At 40.1% G+C, this 21,214-nt stretch overlaps 2 protein-coding genes across 3 annotated transcripts in view; both read left to right on the top strand.

Annotated features, from left to right (window-relative positions):
* fam91a1 (family with sequence similarity 91 member A1) overlaps positions 1-3,694 on the top strand; it is a 28,017-nt gene extending 24,323 nt beyond the window's left edge. For both annotated transcript variants that reach the window (XM_014988461.2, XM_014988462.2), the window contains exon 24: positions 447-3,694. In XM_014988461.2, coding sequence (XP_014843947.1) covers positions 447-632 — 186 coding nt within the window. In that variant the 3' untranslated portion in view covers positions 633-3,694. The remainder of the gene's footprint in view (positions 1-446) is intronic.
* Positions 3,695-8,038: 4,344 nt separating this feature from the next.
* Positions 8,039-10,660, top strand: lratd2a (LRAT domain containing 2a). Its single transcript, XM_014988460.2, has one exon. It carries the CDS (start codon positions 8,485-8,487, stop codon positions 9,307-9,309), a length of 825 nt encoding a protein of 274 aa, XP_014843946.1. The 5' UTR covers positions 8,039-8,484; the 3' UTR covers positions 9,310-10,660.
* The last annotated feature ends 10,554 nt before the right edge of the window (positions 10,661-21,214 follow it).

Raw genomic sequence — 21,214 nt, 5'->3', positions numbered from 1 at the left:
ATCTATATGGTAAATTCTATGCTCTTGTTCAGATGCATCAGTTTTCTTGTCCCTTTTTCTTTTAGCCTCATAAACTAGATTTTATGTAGTCAGTTAAACAGTTTTTTGAAATTGCATATTTAATGTACAGTTAAACTTGATGCACGTTGGTGAAAATGCAGCTGAACATTGCTTAAAAATATTACCTGACTGAAACTCTCTCTTTTCCTTATGTGCTATGGCTTTTTGTGCTGATTAATGTTCTTTAATAAGATACTCTTGCCATGTTGCCTGCACATATTAGAGATTTTAGATCAAATGAAGGTGATTTACTGCAGAAGACTCTGCATGCAATCGTGTCGATTGGTGACGTGTTAAATATAGATCCATTAAACCTTGAACCAGTCTCCGTGAGGCACACATCCCTACTGGTGTTCTCAGCCGTGAACTTTGCCCTGCATTGACAGGACGGCGGCCAGCCGTCCGACCCGGACAGCGGCGTGTCGAACCCTCTCAGCCAGCCGCCGGCTGAGTCCGGCGTCCCTCTGCCCTCCATCAACCTCCTCTTCAAGGACGGACAGCTGAAGGAGTGGAGCGGCCGCGCCCCTCCCCCTCTGGACATCTCGTCTCTGCAGAAGGACCAGCCCTCATAAAACCAGGTGCGGTTTGTCCACGAGGACATTACTTCTCAGTGAAAATGGACCACCCCTCCTTTTTTCTTCCCCCTCCCTTCTTTTCTTGGCAAAGTCACATCACATCTCGCTGAGGACATCTCTTAAAAGTGGTCCAACTCTGCATCTTCATACGTGCTCACAAGGAAACGCCGTCGACATTCTTGTCGAGCTGATGGGGGAAAATGAACCCCATCAGCTCTTTATTGTTTATCCACTGTAAGAGGAAGCATCCTCCATCAACACTAGTACCCACCTCCTTTTTGTTGTTTTCCTGCGTGGTTCCTTGCATTCCTAAGAAGGCAGCGTTAGCCGTTGGAGTGGTGCTATAATCCCAACATAAAACAATGACGCAGGTGAACGGCTTCGAACCTGGAAAAGCTTGTTGCTTTGTTTAGCCTCATTCCCATCCCCCAGTTGGTTCTGGTTTTGTTTCTTAAGTTGAGTGACCCAGATGAACCCCAGACTTCTTCAGGAACAATTTAAACTATATGCATTATATTGTAGGACCAAGCTTTTGGACTTACCAGCTGAGTTTGAATCCTTCTTTGTCTCGTCTCACGTTCACTGATTCAATGCATGATGGTGTTGCACAATTCAACAACCCCTAAAAAAAAAAAAAAGAAAAGAAAAAGAAGAAATTCCTCCCCTTGTTATTTGTGATCAATAATGGGGAAACATATGTTAATTGCACTGTGCAGGATTTGTTTTAAACCTGTGGATAAATAAATGTCATGTCCTTTCTTTTATTTTTAAAAGTAGGATCGGTTGTAGTGCACATTAATGTTTTAGAGCTCTTGTTTACGGAAGGAAATGTTTATTCATTGAAACGAACATGTTAAGAATTGACTGGGCATTTGAGGAACTTCTGCTTTTTATTTGTTCTGTTTTTTTTTTATATATATACAATTGAGAGCACCAAAGACATTTTCTTTTTCTTGTAATGATTTTTTTTGAAAATTATTTGTTGCCTTTATTGAAATCAGCCAATCTAAAGAGCTCAGGCCTGGGATCAAACCTGCTCATTTGCTTTGCTTTTTGACCTTTTTTTTAATGATTTCTGTACATTTATCTGAATACACACAACCACAGTTAATAGCACAGCATAACAAGCATCCTGCCTTTCCTGTTTGAGCTGGAATTTGCATGTCACACTGATTTGGAGAAGCAAAGGTTACAGGTGCATCTCAATAAATGGAATATCATCTTAAAAGTTCATGTATTTTAGCAATTTCGTTTAAAATATGAAACTTCTGTATTCAGTGAACCCAGACCACATTTTAATTGTTTATTTTCTGTTAATTTTGACTGATAACAAAACCTAAACTTATAGAATATTACATAAGACTAATAAGAAATGTTATGTTGTATCAGACACAATCATGGAGGGCAAGCAACAGAAGCTCATCACTATATAAGCTGGTTGTTCAAAGTGCTGAATTTGAGAATATTAATGGAAAGTTGAGTGGGACAAAAAAGTGTGGTTAAAAAACAGTAGCAAAAAGGAAAACTTCAGCCTTGAGAGGATTTGGATGTAAGGACCTTCATAATTTGTTGAAAGCTATTTGGAGATGAACGTTTCATTTTCTCACACATAACCAATAACTGGCTTAATGGCAATATCAATGTGCTTGATGGGCCACCAAACTACCCTGACCTGAAACCCATGGCTGAATATCAAGATGGAAGTGAGACCCAACAATTTAGATGAGTTTTCAGTACAGAATATGCAAGTGAGACCAAAACTTGGTTGGTTCTTCTTTTCCATAAATTGCTGCAGCATGGCTTGGAGGCTATTTACCCAGGATGCTTTAATAGCACCTTTTTGTCTGTCATCATGTATTCAAAGCTCATCAGCAGAGGGAAAGTATGAAGTGCATAAAAGTTTCTGGTAGACTAACTTAAAACCTGATTAAAAAAAAAAAGAAGGCTTTTTTCCTTCCACTAAACTTTCCATCAATATGTTCTCATTATGTAATTATTTAATGTGTGACATGTATTATTTCCTCTGATTTTCTGAGAAGCAAAGCTCTCAGCTGTAATCAACACAATAACTGAATTAGATGTTTGACATAAACGTAATGAGTCTTTATAACACGACTTTCACTTTTTGTGCTGAGTCAGTCGATGAAGTTGTTGACGATACTGTAATTTATTGAGATTCATCTGTAAGTCTGATGACTTACCACTACACCTCCTTCTCTCTCTCGATGAACTCCAGCTTGTGTGTGATTGTGCGCTCTGAGCGATTCTGTTCACACCATCTTCAATTGAGGAGGAAAAAAATGGGCTTGTAGTCTTGAAAAAAGGAAACATGTTTTTGTTTTGTTTTGTTTTGTGGTTCAGAAATGGAAATGCCAGTGCGTTGCCCCGGCTTCACCTGAGACGTCATTTGGCTCAGGATGTGTCGGGTTTTTCCTCTTCATGAATCCTTAGTGCGGTTTCTTTTTCCTCCCTGCATTTAGAAATGTGTAAACTCATGAAGCTGACTTTATTTTTGAAGGAATTTCCCCTTTGCAGTTTTTGAGCCACTTGTGGAAGTTAGAAATATATATAAAAAAAAAATAAACGGACTTGAGACGAGGTCCTGCTGAAGCATGATAGCTGTGTAGAAACTGTTGTGTGTATGTTGTGTATGCGTGTGTAATGTACACATCACCTCAAATCTTTACCAGTGAAAATGACCCTTTACACACACACACACACGCACACACACACACATCTACAGATCATGGCTGTTTGTTGCAGTTTATCATTTTCACCCCTAGTTATTCATCTATCTTAGGTGTTTAAAAATGATAGTTTTATATGTTGGCTGAAAAAAAAAATCTTTGTTGTAGCTTGTTTATGGGGAGTGTGCATATAATTGACTTAAAAAGAAAACACCCTTCTGAATAAATGGGTTTAAAAAAAGGGGAGAAATGACATTCCTTTACTACGCTCTACCTACATCCTCTTCTTCATATACATATGATCAGAAATAAATATGTAAAAAGTACGTGAGAATATAAATAAATATGTAATAAGACTGAGATTTTCCTCCATGACGGTGTGTTGGGTCGTTTTTTTGTTTGTCTTGATGGAGTCACATTGCGTTATTTCAGGCTGTTTTCCCATCTCGTTGGAACAGATGGTCCTCAAGCCGCAGCGGTCCGGATGCTCCATCCATCTGCCTTAAGCATACACTATCCTTCTTGGGCTTTTTGGAGAAAAACTGGCTGAACGCTGAGAGTAATTATCTTCGAATGTGTTCTTTAGCACCACTTTTAAGAGAGGTAACCTCGATGCCTCCATGCTTTTAGGAAACTGCAGGCCGACTTTGAGTCTGTTATTTTTTTTCAATCAAGGTTTTAGAGAAACTTGTTTTTAATAAGCGACATGTCCTGACCACAAGAAATATATATATATTTTAAAAATCTATCTGGTTTCATATCGAATCGTAGCACAGAGAAAGTATTACTTGTTAATCACTTCAGCTTTAATTTTAAAGGTTATAAGAGCAGCATTTGGCACTGAACTAAAGTGGTTCAAATTAAATGTGACATTTTCTGTAAGTATGAAAAACTCAGCCAATAAACATTATAAAATGATATGCAGTTTCTATTGACTCTATTTTAGGCCCGACTACACATTTTAACTAAGAAATGCTGGGATCGTCCAAAGCTGTGCTAATGGTTCCCAGCTTTACGTGATCATGCAATTTTGACTACCTGCACTTTTTAATTCAAACATATATTGTGAATCTAGGATCAATCGGGATAAAACTGAAGTTAATAATGGTAATAACCTTCAGAGAAAGACAGAGAAACTTACATTAAGAGAGAACTATACAATTAAAATAAAATATATCAGGCTTATATTTGATTGTACTTTGTTTTTTAAATTAAAAAATGTTACCAAGAATACTCATCGCCTAAAGAACACTGGCGGAGTAAACCGTGTCTATTTTCAGGCAGTGATGGTACTTTAATAAAAAGTTCCTCTTATTACAATTTAGATTACTCAAGTGCTCCCTTTCTCTTTTCTTCTTAAAAATTTCATAGCCTTTCCACAGGCATAAAAAACAGGCAGTTTTTTTTCAGTTTAATTTGATAAATACAAATATTTTTAATGATCACCTAATTGCTGTGATGCATTAGCGTCTTTAGATACCAGTTTGACTTAAATGCTGATTTTTGTTTAGTTGGGATCAATATTTAACTTATTCACATGATTATTTTATGCATCCATATATTTAGATTTAATTTTATTATTCATTTTAATATTTTAGATCTTAGCTTTAGCAAGGTTTTTTTTTTTTTTATAAAAAAAACATGCTTCTTAGAATTTCTGTCTCCAGCTAGAACTGATGAAGTGTTTATAAACACAGTGCAGTAGAAGCATGCAAGGACCCTGAAAAACAACAAAATCACACTTTTTTTTTTTTGCAAAAAAAAAAAAAAAAAAAACCAGATCAGGTGTGCATCTCTAGATTGCTGTGCCACCGACTGGACAGGTGCAGCCCAGACTAATTGGCTGCATCTCCCAGGCCTTCCCCGCTTCACCAATTTCCCAGCTCCACAAATTAGAGTGATACCACAGGAGGCAATCCGGGAGGGTAAAGTGGGTCACGCCACCTGAGGATATGGCGCTCTGAGAAGCGGTCAAATGTGCTGCATGTCACCGCTCTGAAGGTTTGTTTCCCCAACACGTTTCCAGCCGACGTGAGCCCTCGTCGGCTCCGCAAAGACACAACCGGCTGAATTTATTCAGCAGATTTGTTACTTTTGACTCCCACCGTCAGACAGAGATGTGGCATGATTTCGTGCTGAAGCAAAAGGAAAGGCAGTGAAGAAATAAAAAGAAAAACAGAGAATAAAATCACACAGTGTGTTTAAAAAAAAAAAAAAAACGGAGCCGAGGCTCGTACAAAGAGCGAATGGTGAAATTATGCTGGCTCTTGCACAGTGAATATAGCTGCTTTGTCATTCTTACATCAGTGTAAAGGAAAGCAGAAGTGGATGATCTTCTCTTGTTTCATGTTGCATCAGTATCAGTTTGCGATGCTGCACATAACCTCTCTCAGTGCTGACTTTCAGGCCTACTGTTGTTTTTAACTTTAAAGCTAGGAAAACTTATATTAAGTTGACTGATGCTTGTTCGCCAAATGGTGAGCTGTGCCAAGACTTAAAAACCGATGTTCACGGACACTCTCCATCCAATCTGAATGGGGTTTTAAGCTAACTTGCCAGGAAAGAATCGCAAGTTAGCTTGCAAGGTCTTTCTGTTTACCCTCATATCATATCCTACAGGTGGTGAAGGACTCCCAAGGTCAATGGAGATGGTACAAAGATCTGTTGAGATGAAGACTCCAGCAACAACAGAAATACTAGAAAGCAACTTCATTAGCAGACCATCACATTTCAGGTTGTAGCCTTCACTGTCGGTCTCTACAAGTGCAAAGCTGGTGGAGACATACTCCAAAGTGTGTGGCTGGAATTGCAGCAAAAAATACTTCAACAGCCTCGAAGAGATTGAACCCAAATGCACACCACGCCTTCCAGAAGTTTTTTTTAACTATGTGTCCTGGATGTTGTACTTTACGCTCCAATCTGTTGGTCTATTTCACAGAATTCAAATAAAATATGCTAAAGTTAGTGGTTCAACATGAACAACTGTTGAACCACATGCGAAAGAAGCATCGTAGCTTCTTTCGCAAGGCATTGAATGAAAGAGCTCATCTGATCGTCTTAAGAAGTCGTTGCTTAGAGGCCATCTTGCCCATCTGATGAGTACGAGTGCTTGCGGAGGCCTCTCTGCACGTTTGGGCTGAACAGACAACCTCACTGGGTAACCTTGATTTGTAGATAAACCTTCTAATGGTTGCAGATCTCAGGAGTCAAACTCTGCCTCTGCCTCTTTGAATTCATGAACATTTGTTTTGTTTCCACTTTCTTTCAACGCCCATCAGCTGCTCTACGTCTCCCTCAACACCATTTTCCGGCACAGATGTTGTCACGGCTTCTTCGACGGTGCAGTCGTGTCACCGTGCAACATGCCGAGCAGACATTTTTCCTTCGCCACCTGTGGGATATGATATGAGGGTAAAATAGCTCATGACTGAGAAGAACAGGCAGGCCATGAGGCACTACAAACCTAATGGAGACATTATGGACTCAGTGGGAGACTGCGAGGGAGGAAATGACTGTGCAGCTTCGGTTGCTACTACACAGACAGCGTCCAGATCGCAAGAATGTATATTTTTTACGGTGACATTTTCATCACAGAACTGCTAAATAAAGTTGTTAGAACGCATCTAAAATGAACAATAAATTAAACCAACAAAAAATGGATGGTTGTGGACCGTGGCATTACTCAACTACAACTCTGCTAGAGGCCCAAGGCCAGCAGGGGGCCACAGAGAGTGCTTGAAGGTGACAGAATAGACGCTATATTACCTTTGCTTTGTGTGTGTGTGTGTGTGTGTGTGTGTGTGTGTGTGTGTGTGTGTGTGTTGCTTTGTGATTGACTGGCGACCTGAGCAGGGTGTAACCTGCCTCTCACCCAGAACACCGGCTCCACCTTATGCCTGCAACAAGAAGCAGTTACAGACATTAGATGGATTCTGAAGCCAGGCTAACTTTACTAGCATAATTAGCTAGTGGTTAGCTGTTGGATTTAGGTATGACAAGACAAAAATGACAAAAGGAAATAAAAAAAAACTAGTACAGAATGACTATAAAATAAAAATTATACGAAAAAAAAACTTGGAAAAACTGCTAATTTAATTTGTGTGGAAAACTAGAGGGACTAGTTGTTACAAATCGGTGTCTATGTATTGTTTGTATGTATTGTATTGTGTTGTTTTAACACAAAGCTAAATGTAACCTTTGCCTTTGTACTTAGTTGCTGATAGTGGAGCAGGGTGTTCTTATAACTTTTAGACATCTTTTACAGGAAATCTGCCACTTTCCGAAAGGTTCACATGGTTGAATGATCAAAGATTTGTGGAGGAGTGTTTCATTTTAGCCAAAGTAAATGAAACAAACACCACCTTTAAGAAAAAGTTGTATCCGCAGAATCCAGTTTTATGCCACACTAATAACTATTTCCATTACTTTAAAAACAAATATTTTACATCAGATGCAAAATGTGAAATCTGTTTGTATTTGTTTGTAACACAATGCTGCAAAAAGCCTCCAAAGTTATTCTTGTGGTGCAACAATAAACTCCCCCAAATAACTAGTACGCGATATAAACAAAAAAAATATGTTACCAAAATCAAACATGTGAATGTTCCTTTTACTGCTGACGGTGTATTTAAACTCCATCAACCGCCTGTTCAGACAGCAGCAGCTGTGCAAAGACCCGAGGAGGAAATTTACGCGCATTTCCGCTTTAAAGGCGAAGCAGCGTCCTGCACGAGAGCGTCGCTGTTCACATACCGAGTCGTCATCAGATCAGATCCGCCTTCGGTCCCGACGCCAGGCGGCCGGACCAGCCGCTCTGTGCGCACCGCTGGATTAAAACACGCAATCTGTACTTATTTTTGGAGGGCTTTTTTTTTAACATTTTACAGGAACTTTACGCAGGAAAACCACCGGGTTACACCTGCGTGCCTGCTCTGGTGGCCGACTCTAAAAACCACTTTGCATTCTCTCCTAGACCCCAACTTGTTGATGGGGCGCCGAGGGGCTCTCCCTCAATTCTTATGCGTAATCTGGGTCTAACTCTGTCCGACGGTGGAAGTTTCGAGCAGCGCGGTTTCCTGACAGATGGCTGCGATGGGAGGTGATCGGTAACAGCCCTCGGCGTCGGATTACACAGTCAGGCTGCTGCCAGGTAAAGCAGCAGGATGGGAAACCAGATGGACAGGCTGTCACATCTAAGTTATGCAGAAGTCCCGACGGTGGACCCGAACGGCGTGGACACGGACGACGGTCCGCGGATCGGAGTGTCTTACATCTTCTCAAGCGACGACGACGAGCTGGAGGACGGATGCGTGGTGGATGGCGGAGAAAAACGCGCAAACGAGGAAGAGAAAAACTATGACCAGCGCGACGAGGTGGAGTGCGCTGTCTACAACAGAGAGGAGTGCATCTATGAGAAGAGCGCGAAGTGCGCAAACCTGGAGGTCTACTCCCCGGAGAACCTGCTCAACAAGTGCAAGGCGGGGGACCTGGTGGAGTTCGTGGCCACGGGTCAGTACCCGCACTGGGCCGTGTACGTCGGGGACTTCCAGGTGGTGCACCTGCACAGAGCCGAGATTAAAAACAGCTTTCTGACCGACGCCAGCCAAGGGAGGAGGTGTCGGATCGTGAACGACTGGTACAAACTGAAGCCCCTGTGCGCAGAAGTGGTGGTGCAGAACGCGATGGAGCAGGTGGGGCTGAAGGACCGGGAGTTGAGCTGGAGGAACTCGGAGAGCTTCGCCAGTTGGTGCAGGTTCGGCAAGAGGGAGTTCAAGATGGGCGGGGAGATCCGGATCGGCAAGCAGCCCTACAGGCTGAAGGTGTTCGTGTCGGACAAACAATCCCACGTGTTGGAGTTTCAGAGCTTGGAGGACGTGATCATGGAGAAGCGGAGGAACGACCACCTGGGCAGGACAGCCGTGCTGAGGGAGCTGGCGGCGCATTTCAGAGGCGTGGAGGAGATGAAAAGTGAGATGGGAGCGGAATGATGTCAGTTCCTCTCAACATATCTGTTACACTGATCTCCTGAATCCGTAGCGATCCTCATTAATTTTTAAGGCCTTTGCAAAAAAACAAAACAAAACAAAACAAAATAACCAAAAACATTCACACCCCTGAAGTTTTACACACTGTGTCACATTGCAGCCAAAAACCTAATTGCGTTTTGGGGACCAACTCAAAGGAGCACATAATTGTGAAGTAGAAGGAAAACCATGCATAGTTTAAAAATTTTAAACCAAAAATATCAGAAATTAAAGACTTATTCATTTAGCCTTGTTAGGTCCCCTATACATAGAGTTGGAACTTATTCCAGAAATTAACTTTTTGACCTGGACGTAAAAGGGTAAATCTAACCTCTGTACACCATACCCACTGTCAAACATGGTAGTGGCAGCATCATGCTATTTAGATTTAGCAGGTAGAAGGATTTGGTCATGGTTAATGAGGAGCTGAATGGCGGTCAATGTAGGACATTCAAAGCACAGAGATGTTTTAGAATGGCCCAGTCAAAGTCAAGACCTAAAGCTGACTGGAATTATGTGGCAAGACTTGAAAATTGATGCTCTTAGATCGTCTCCATCGAATATGATTGAGGTTGAGCTATTTGGCAATAATAAGAACAGTTAGCAGAGACGTAACGAGGATTTTGCAGCAAATCATTTATCCAACAGGGTGAATCCCTTGGGAATACCACCATTCACTTTCCTCTTCACAGTTGTGGACATCTTTGTGTTGGTCTATTTTAAAATAATAACCAAACAAATTGAAGTCAGTGGTTGTAAAGTTCCTACATTTGAAAACATTTAAAGTGTCTACATTTGTTTGCTAGGCCCTGTAAGAATAACTTCAGCATTTAAACATTTAATTGACACATGGACATACTTTTGGTCCGTGTCTTTATTTTATTTTTTATTTTTTTAAGTTTATAATTTAACTGCCTTAAAGCCTCAATCATCATTTCACAACTCAACTTTGACAAATGAAAATGACTGAATCAGCTGTTTATTTTTGCTACAAAATGCTCTCCACTCATAGAATGTAGTTTTTATAAACGCTTTACAAATCCATCCCAAAGTGTCTGGAAGCAGGATGAACACATTCCTTCCGTTTATTTAGATTGTCTCTTTACTTGATCCGGTTGAGATTTAAATTTCATGTCTCAGCTCTCTCAGACTGCTGTGGATTTTTATTTTATTTTATTTCTTTTCAGCCTTTTTGGGTGAGTCCAACCCAGCTGCACATGTGGAGGAAATGTTGTGGAGCATTGTCTGTTGAACTGATCAAAGTCTGTGTTAACTGTTCCCAAAGTTTGAGTAAATCATGAGTCACTCTATCTCACCTGGAAGTGATTGTCATTGTTTCTGCTGTTAAAGTTGACCATTACGAAGGTGGAATCACTCTCAATGCGGTCTTTATGCTCGGCGACCATATTAGATTTAGCGACAGATTAATCTCTTGGATGTGCAGCGAACAAATCTGAAGCAGCTCTGTGATGCTTTTATGCTAATATGAACCAAAATTTATGTGGTACCATGAAAGTATTTCTGAAGAGTACTAACATGGTGATGGTATATTTTAATTTAGAATATTAAGCACACAGTGTAATAATTATTTGTCTAAATCTTGTGACATAGCAAAAATGAACAAATGGTCCATAAGTAGGAGTGCACTGGTTGCAGTTTTTTGGCCAATTGCACATTGCCGATCTTTAAAAAACCCCGTCTGCCGATTCCGAGTTTGGCCAATACCAAACTTGTTTGTATGAAGTATCACTAAATATAGCAAGAAAGTCGCTGAGTTGGCAAAATTAGGGTGACTGTTGTTAACTGCTAACATGCAGGCATGACGAGGTGGGTCGGTCTGTCGGTCAAACCTCTCTAAAGGCAGAGCAGAAGACAACAGAGGTTGATTTTTAGACCTTGGCAGAGGTAGATGAGATCGGCTTTACATTCAAGTATCGGCCGATCACCGATCTCTCAAAATTAAGGAAATCAGCACCCGCAAATTTCCTGGCTGATAAATCGGTGCACCCCTAACCATCAAAAATCCCACAATTTCCAAAGCAACTTGTTTTTGGAAGCTTAAAGCTGATGCTTTTCTAAGTTTCTCTAGCAGCTCTAGCTGTGCTGTAATTGTAAAGCTAGTTCATTCATAAAAACGGAACAACAGGAAATGCTGCTTTATTCCTGTCCTGCTCTGTATTAATGCTTTCTTAAATGGAAATGCTATAATCGCTTCTTCAGATGAAAAAAAAAATAGCAACCCATCATTTCACAATGATGCTAATGAATTGACTGGTAAACGTAACGCAATAGGAGTTAAAATGATCAAGTATCTCCACAAAAGTGTGATGAATAAATACCAAATCAGAAGGTCATGGTTGGCAAGTTGGCAGTGCTGAAATTTCAGATTTTAATATTTAATTATAGCAGCTTGAAAACTGAGAAAAGTCCTGAATTAATTTTTCTTAAGGGGTAAAAAAGGAGTTGTTAAAATGAATAATTCATCACTTGAACTTCATAGACCCTTCGTGGAAGTAAGATGTGGCTATGCTTTAATTTTCGTTGCTGGGTTTTTGGCCAACTTTCACCACGGCATAAACTCTAGGAATAATAACAGCTCAGACTATGCTAATATACAATACCTATTTAATCACCTTTGCACAAGAATGGTGCTGCAATTTATAAAGATTTCAGCAGCCAACAGCTGGTGAGGGAGCACATGTGCATTTAGATTAGTGATGAATAAAAGTGAAGCAATAGCAAGAACTGCTGCTTGAGGCCCTGCTCTCAGAGTTCAAATGTGGGCCAAAATAGTTGATTTTAACAAAACAATACATTGAAAAATGATCGTTTCTTGACAAAACAACAAAAAGTGGGAGAATCAAGTCATGTCAATGCAAGAAAACGCTTTGTTTCAATTATGTAGTTAGAGGCATTTTCTTTATGTGCAGGGTTGCCGACTCCACTGCTAACCTTTAGGACTAATAATAATTTGAAAATATGCACAAATAGCACTTATATTGCTGTAATTGTATAGAAGACCACATTACAGCAATCTCCTCACAGTAATTGAGGTAAGACCCTTGGATCACAAACAATTACTAATTATTGTTCTGTGTTGCACATGTTAATTTATGCTTCCATTCCTGCGAGAATCGCTCCGGGGCAGTTATTGATTTGCGTCTCACGTAGGCTGAAATGAAATGAGGAAATAACCTCAAACACTTTCAATTCACCCACAGAGATTAAAACTTTGTTGAGCCAGAGCAGCTTGTTGTTTGGCGAGAATACGTGAACGTCGCAAGACTGCAAACATCTTTAACGCAAGGCGGAATGATTGTCTAATTTATGAAGAGTCAGGGGGAAAAAAAAAGCTTCATAATTGTCATTGTTTGGGCTATGATTTGCAACAACGTCGATTAATATAATTGGAAAATAAACGTTAAAAGTGTGTCAAACATGAAATCCTTTCGGAGTCACCTGGACAAACATCATGTTGCGTCGTTTGCAGAATAAACCGACCACCATCAGCTGAAACAAACCTTTGCAACCAAAGGTTTGTTTCAGCTGGCCTGCAGCATTTTAATCAGGTTAGGATATTAAATCCTCCTAACAGAGTCTTGTCAAGCTCAGCTTTTTCAGCAGCATGCCAGACACTTTTATATTGTACCAGGAGTCAGTTAATGAGACAGAAGTGCATGTTAGCAGATATTACTGCCATGGCTGTAAGGAAGATGAAACAAGGTTAATACATTCAATCAAATGTTCATATAAAGTTTCATGAGGCATTTGTCTTGAGTCATAGCAGCACATGGTTAGTTTCTTGGAATTTGAACTAAAATCACAAATCTATTCATTTTCCATAATTAGTTAAGCCTTCAGGGAGGCTTGTACCTCGGAGGTTCACCCTGGTAGGCTAAGCCAACAATTCTGCACACAAACATAATTAACTTAACGTGTATTTTTTATTTATTTTTTGGACCTAAGCAGAAACATGGAGTACGATTTGAAAACCCATGAGGAACAACTTGCACGTTCCTAAGGTAAGAAATTCAAAAAAAAAAAGAAAAAAAAAGGGAGAAGCATAAATAAAACACATTTAATAAGTAATGAATAAAAACATAAGGTAATGCTTGTGTTTTTAAAAAGAGTGCTCTTGCAGAGAACTGGAATCCTAATGTGCCTCGCCGTAAATGCAATTCCTGGCGTGGATTCCACAGTGTCAAACCCGACTTTTTCTTCAGTTCGGAACAGATTTTCAATCTGAGGTCCGGTCCCAAATCACTCTTAATCTATCAGTTCTTTTTTGTTCTGTGTTTGTAGCAAACGTAAACATTTCTTCTGTCTATTCCTTCACAAAGGAACAGATATCTGGAGTGCACAACTAGTGATGATGCTGTGAGCAAAGAGTTAGAGCCGAGTTGTGGATCTCTGCAGCTCCTCCAGAGTTAATATAGACTTATTGGCTGTTTCTCTTGGTAAAGCTGTTTTTGCCCGATCAAATGTCTGAAGCTGAGTGAAGTTACCCCCGCACCCCACTGTCTTCAAATCAGACAACATTGGTGTCAAATGTTTGTGTTGGTTTGCGCAGCATATATTTCCGTGTGTGCTGCTATCATTTTAAAGATATTAAGAAATGTTTCCAGAGGTCATGAAAGGTCAACCAGCCCCCACCCCTCTGCCTTCTTCAAATCAGATAAAATTGGTGTCAATCAACTCGAGCTTGTTTGTGCAGCAAAAATTTTTGTATGTGCTGCTTTGGCTTTGAAGATGTCAATGAAAGTTTAAAGGTAATTTTGATTTAGTAAAAGTGTGTTTGTGTGTTTGGTTGGTTGACCTTTTGACCTTTAAACTTTTTGTAATATCTTCAAAGCCAAAGCAGCACAAACAAATATTTTTTTGCTGCACAAACATAGTCGAGTTCATTGACACCAATTTCGTCTGATTTGAAGAAGGCAGGGGGGCTGGTTGACCTTTCAGGACCTCTGGAAACATTTCTTAATATCTTTAAATGGATAGCAGCACAAACAAACATTTTTGCTGCACAAACGTTTGACACCAATTTCGTCTGATCTGAAGATTTTCACTCAGGTAATGTCCACGGGTCACTTGATCGGGCATATCAGCTCCCAGATATGTGTTGGCCTAACTAACACATAAAATCCTAATACAACACAGGGACGTTTAAGGTTTTAGTTAAAAAAAAGAAATTAAGGGGTTTCAGGCTTCTACAAGATACCACAACAAAATCAGCATCATGTGAAAGGCTGATTCTTTCACCAGCTGCTCAGTGGGAGATATTAGTGGTCTAAGTGAATTGTCTTGGGCTCAGCGGAGCGGATTGATTATCTTTAACTTATGAATATTTTCAGCACAGACCAATAGGGTGTAAATGTAGAGAAGTGGTTAATCATTGGTGAAAAACAAACTCAGCAGCCTAGAGATTCTTGGGAATGAAATGCTCCAAACTTAAAAACTGTTACTAAAAGATTTTTTTTTTTTTTTTTGAAGGTCTACTTGAGAATTTATTTTTTCTTATCTTTCTGCCTTTTGCTTCACTGGCACTTTATGTAGTTTGCTGATAAATCCTTTCCTCACAAGTTCTCTTTCTACCCCGAAGCAATTTCTTGACCAAAAAGGAAGCCAAGACAATAAAAGAGAGGCATATGTGTTTTAATCAAAATGCCGCAGCTACAGCCAGGACAACCTCCACATTCATTTCCCGAAATGCATTTTTATTTTTGCACACATATATATTTCCGCCTGCAAATAAGTAACGTGTTCAACAGCACTTACAGTGAATCAGCAGCCGTCCGGCGTTAACTGCTTCCTTGGCCTCTTCGCTTTTTTATGGGATGTGAAAGCTTGGACAAGGCAGAGGCGGACTAATTACAATCAGCTGTCAGAGCTCACCTACAGCTACGTCTGATGGCTTCGGCTGCTGTCTGGGTTTTTTGTTTCCACCGGAGGCTGATGAGATGATGAGATTATTTGAATTATAAGAGAAGCACATGGCGTACATCTGCCCCCTACTGTGTGAGATAAAGTTGGTGGAGAATACGAATCAAAAGTTTTCACACAAACGGAGCTCACCATCTGTTTCGTTTCTTCAAACAAGCCGATTTTCTAAAACACACCAAGAACTAAAAGTAACATATGTTAGTGGCATTATCCTGGTTTGGGGTTATTTTTCTTCAGATGGACTCTGAGCTTTTGTCAAAGTTGATGAAACTAAAAGGAGAAGGATGAAGAGGGTAAAAAACATCTGATTTGAGAGAAAATCAGACACAAAGTCAGTGGAATTACCCGAGGAGGGTTTAGGAAAAGACACGTTTTCACAATCTTAAAGATTTGGACATCTTTTGCAAGGCAGGCTGGACAAATATTACTAAGTCAAGGTGTGGCCTGCTGATTGTCTTCAAAGAAGACTGAAACTGAATCATAAGGTGTTTCAACACAGCAACAGTTTAAAGGTTCACACTCTTGTATGCCCTGGTTAAAATTCTTGAAAGTTTTTTTTTTTTACATTTTTCTTTCTGGTATGTTTGTCTTTTAAATAAAACAATCGTATTGTACTCATAAAAAACAATTTCTCACTGCGCTTATGTTGGGTTTGCACTAGAAATATTGTATCAGAGCGTCATAAATGCCGTATTTCCCGGACTATGAGCGCAACTTACTATAAGCCACGCCTACAAATAAAAACAACAACAACAACAAAAAAACTGGAAACGTACATATATAAGCTGCACCGGGCTATAAGCTGCTGGCATCTCCGCTGCTCTCGGTTTTTCACTAATAAATCTATTATTCAGGACAGGGCCGTGCAGAGGCCACTAAAGGGGCAGGTGCTCAAAAAAAAAAAAAAAAAAAAAAAAAAAAGGGCACATCTTACCGGATTCTAGGACAGAATATTAACAAAGCCACACAGCTTAATAAACAATGATAAATTACAAAATTGTGAAATATACAATCAAAGCTAAGGTAAATCTCTATACAGAGCATACAACTATGCATATGTAAGATATTTTATTAGTAATTTCTTTCTGCAGGTCTATTTTGTTATAGGAAAGTATTGCAATATTCAAACGCGCAACTTAGCAAGATATGTAAATCAGAGCTGGTGGTTTAGCTCTGATTTACATATTTTGTCTTTACAGAATTACACTATTAAAAATATAAACAAGGGCACAATGCAACCTTTTAGTGTACTGTAATCTATTAAAAAAAAAGAGCTGCCTGTTTGCTGCAGTGGAGATGAAGATGGTCCATTCAGGAAAGCAGAGCTGCATCAAACTTTAAGGTGGAACTGCAGAAAAAAAGAAAAAACAAAAGCAAAAATTGAATTGTTAATGCATGTCACTATGGGAAAAGCCTACTGAGTTTTGCTTAAAACTTTTTTAAACATTTAAATCACACATTTGTCTCATGAAGGTAATTATTTTTGCAAAACAAACTTATTTGTGCATGTCAAATCTTTTCTTGATATTCTAAGTTTTTGTTTGACTCAAAGTTTTGCTTGTGATTCTCACATGACATCATGGGCAGGACCCAAAATCACAACAAAAGATTTCTGATGTGTGCAAATAAAAGTTTATGTTTGGCAAATAACTTTTTAAGTTCACAAGACAAAAATTTGTTATTTGATTAAAAAAAGTTTTTTTGAACAAAATAATTAAAAAAAAAAAGAAATCATTACAATTCCAAAAGTTTTGATTACAATTTTATTTTACTTAACTGAGGTTAGTTTATTTTTTCCCATTGAATAATTGGGGAAAAAAATTAACTACATACTCTGCGAACCAGTCCCTAAACTTAAAGTCTGGGTTGAGTTTTTTTTCCCTTCATTAATGACACCCATTATATCTATCATGGTAATTCAGGGTGAGTTATTTTTAATTCTAAATAAATATCCTTGTTGGACTTTTATTTAAGTGCTATTCTCCTTCAAGATACATTTACATAACGCCAGAATAAATGCAATGTACATTATGCAGCAAAGGAAATTAGAAGATCGGACATATATCCATTATGGAGATGATCGGTTTTGGACGGGCGATGTGCCTCGTACACAGGGAAGAAGCTTTTTAGTTATCTAGCTTCTAGCAAAGTCGTTAGATTTGCTAGACGACCCAACAGCCTAATGTCAGTATGATAAAAATACTGAATCGATAGATAAGAACAGTTTTTCCTCACCTGGCTGTCTCCTCCCGTTCGGTAGTTCTTCAGAGTAAACCAGACGCAGAGGCCTGTCAGTGTCTGTTGTATTTAATTACCTCTCTGCTTAAACCGCGACTCCGTGCTGAAGCAGAAACGATACTTCAACGTTTTCCGTCATCTGACAAGTAGAAAGTCTACTCCACTTTATTCAGCAAAAACGTTTTTTTTAATATATATAATTCACCAAAAACTGTTCTGTAATCTGGAACGTTCGCTATGCTGAGCTCCAGTTAACCGCCTTATCTCACTGCGCGAGAGGCAACTGCGTCATGCGTCACGGGCAAAAGGTCAAAGGTAACAAGGTAACAGGTGTTATGCCCAGAAACGCATGCCTGCCCAAAATTGCATCCCCTCTCGCGGGAGCGCGCATCGCTCTAAGCTCTCGCATATTGACGAGAAAACGGACTGAAATATGACCGAAGAGGAAATTTTAAAGATATAACACCGGTCAGAAAGACGCATTTAGTTCAGTGTCCATGAGATGATATTCAGAAAGGATTATTTTACTGATTGATTTTAGTTTCCTCTGCGATGAACTCTTTGCGTAAAGTCTATCACGTCCTCGCATGAAGGTGTTAATTATAACCTGTCAAATGACCGACGGGCTTTAAATTTTCATGTAGTTAAAAAAAAAACCGGTCAAATACAGAAAATATTCCGCTAACGCGACCTCTGGGTCGCATGTGACGAAGCACAGCACATGGCGCTACACCCCCCGCCACCAGGAGGCGGCACCCTGCTACAGAGCCAAGAAGGGCCGGTGGAAACGCGAACACTCCGAAATAGAGCCGAGCCGAGCCGAACCAGGTTGCTTCTATTGCAGGTGGAAAAGGGGCAACTGAAAGTCATCAAGCAAATCAGAACAGCGGAGAGGATTTAACAGAATGTCGCCAGTGAAAGTCCATGAGTAGGAGGAACAAAACAAGACCTCCAGAGGGCGGTGTTGTCACATAGAACAGAATGGAATGGGTCGAACACGTCACAGGGTCCGAGCTGCGTCACGTGTTCCCTCATGACGTAATTATTATAAGACTTAAAAGTATTTTTAGGCATTTATAGCGTGCTGCACAGTTGGCGCAGTAGAGCTGTTGCCTTGCATTTCTGAAACTCATGTTTCAGAAATGGAATTTCAAATGAGTTAGGAAAACATAACTTCAGCGAATAATTGTGTGAGATCGCTGGGATCTCACAATTATTCGCTGAAGTTATTCTTTAAATAGGTACATTTGAAGAATAACACCTGGGCATAACACCGGACGTTTTAGAGCGTCTTGTTAGGAAGCCCATTCATAAACCTTGGTAGATCCCAGCGTGGAGCAAGTAACTCCAATCAGTTACTTGCTCAATATAAAATGAATACAGAGTTGAATAGCTTCAATAATTACTCATTTAATATATCCAATTCATGTTATTACTTCACTCTTACTTATATTTTATTTTTGATTCCACAATCATATTTTGTTTTCAGAAATTCCATTTCTGAAACATGAGTTAGGAATTACAATTGTGTAAATATTTTTATCTGAAAAATGTTATTTTTTGAATTTTTATCTGAAAAATGTTATTTTTTGAATGTGAGGTAAAACATTCATTCATCATTCACTTTAACCCTCAGCCCCCTGTGAGTATCCCTCCGAACAGGTGCCCTCACAGAGGGTAACGTTTCGGACGAAACATTACCCGAATCGTTCGCCAGTTGAACATCGGGGGCGAGCGGGTTAACGCCCCTGGGCAGATCGCCAGCACATCCCAGGGGGAACATAGAGACAGACAACCATGCACACACATTCACACCTAGGGAGAATTTGGAGGGACCCCAATTAACCTGATAGTCATGTTTTTGGACTGTGGGTGGAAACCCACGCATGCACAGGGAGAACATGCAAACTCCATGCAGAAGCGTCTGGGCCGGCCGGGACTCGAACCCACAACCTTCTTGCTGCAGGGCAACAGCTCTACCAACTGCGCCAACTGTGCAGCACGTTATAAACGCCTAATAATACTTTTAAATTTTATGATAATTACGTCATGAGGGAACACGTGACGCAGCTCGGACCCTGTGACGTGTTCGACCCATTCCATTCTGTTCTATGTGACAACACCGCCCTCTGGTGGTCTTGTTTTGTTCCTCCTACTCATGGACTTTCACTGGCGACATTCTGTTAAATCCTCTCCGCTGTTCTGATTTGCTTGATGACTTTCAGTTGCCCCTTTTCCATCGGCAATAGAAGCAACCTGGTTCGGCTCGGCTCGGCTCTATTTCGGAGTGATAGCGTTTCCACCGGCCCTTCTTGGATCTGTAGCAGGGTGCCGCCTCCTGGTGGCGGGGGGTGTAGCGCCATGTGCTGTGCTTCGTTACATGCGACCCAGAGGTCGCGTTAGCGGAATATTTTCCGTATTTGACCGTTTTTTTTTTTTTTTTAACTACATGAAAATTTAAAGCCCGTCGGTCATTTGACAGGTTATAATTAACACCCTCATGCGAGGACGTGATAGACTTTACGCAAAGAGTTCATCGCAGAGGAAACTAAAATCAATCAGTAAAAGAATCCTTTCTGAATATCATCTCATGGACACTGAACTAAATGCGTCTTTCTGACCGGTGTTATATCTTTAAAATTTCCTCTTCGGTCATATTTCAGTCCGTTTTCTCGTCAATGTGCGAGAGCTTAGAGCGATGCGCGCTCCCGCGAGAGGGGATGCAATTTTGGGCAGGCATGCGTTTCTGGGCATAACAGCTGAAGGCTTATTATGTTGTAAAACAAAACAAAACAAAACAATAATTTTAGTACATGTTATTATGTGTCAGAAGAGGGCTTTGAAAATAATAATACCAAAAAAAAAAAAAAAAGACCAAAGGGGCACTTTGGGGCAAGGAGCAAAAAGGGCAGGTGCTCAAGCACCCCCAACCCCTTCTGCACGTGCCTGATTCAGGACGAATCCCTTCGTCACCAACGCCGAACCACGGATTCGTTCACGCCGAGCTTACGCAGCGGCTCTATTTCCTTCCTCTACCACCAGATCGATAACCTTCAACTTAAAAGCTGCATCCTTTGAACTTCTTCGCATTGTTGCCATGATGAGGGGATATGTATGAGTTTGAAAACATTTCTCTGTCGTGCCTGCTGCTAGCATGTGCTTATTCTAAATGAAAATTAGCACTTTCTTCTTTGATTTTCAACTTTGACTTCCAATGATTCACTTCCTGCTAAAGCGCCCCCTGGTGGTTGAAGAAAAATCCACAGAAAAGCTTCACCAGGCTGTAAGCTGCATGGTTCAAAGCGTGGGGAAAAAGTAGCAGCTTGTAGTCCGAAAAATACGGTGTAAATAATGTAACACAGAATCTATTTAAAATTAATTAGGTTTACTAATAAAACAGATGGAAATAGTCTGTGGAGCCACACACTGACTAATCTGAACCATGCTAAAACCCCGTGTCATGATTTATGGTTGTGGTGGTGAGAACGAATGCGGACAGGACCCAGGGTGAAGATGAATTGATGATTTAATAAGTGATCCAGAGAACAAAACAACAGGCAGCACGACAAACACAGGGAAACTGGCTGGTATACACGACGACGATCCGACAAGAGACAAAGACAACAGGTGGACTTAAATACACAGGGAGGGTAATCAAAGAATGAGTCACACCTGGGAAACAATCAACGGG

The sequence above is a fragment of the Poecilia mexicana genome, unplaced genomic scaffold (genome assembly GCF_051168715.1).
Source record: "Poecilia mexicana isolate PSO_F unplaced genomic scaffold, ASM5116871v1 scaffold_11, whole genome shotgun sequence".
In the NCBI taxonomy this organism is placed as follows: domain Eukaryota; kingdom Metazoa; phylum Chordata; class Actinopteri; order Cyprinodontiformes; family Poeciliidae; genus Poecilia; species Poecilia mexicana.
This window is presented reverse-complemented; position numbering and strand designations above follow the sequence as displayed.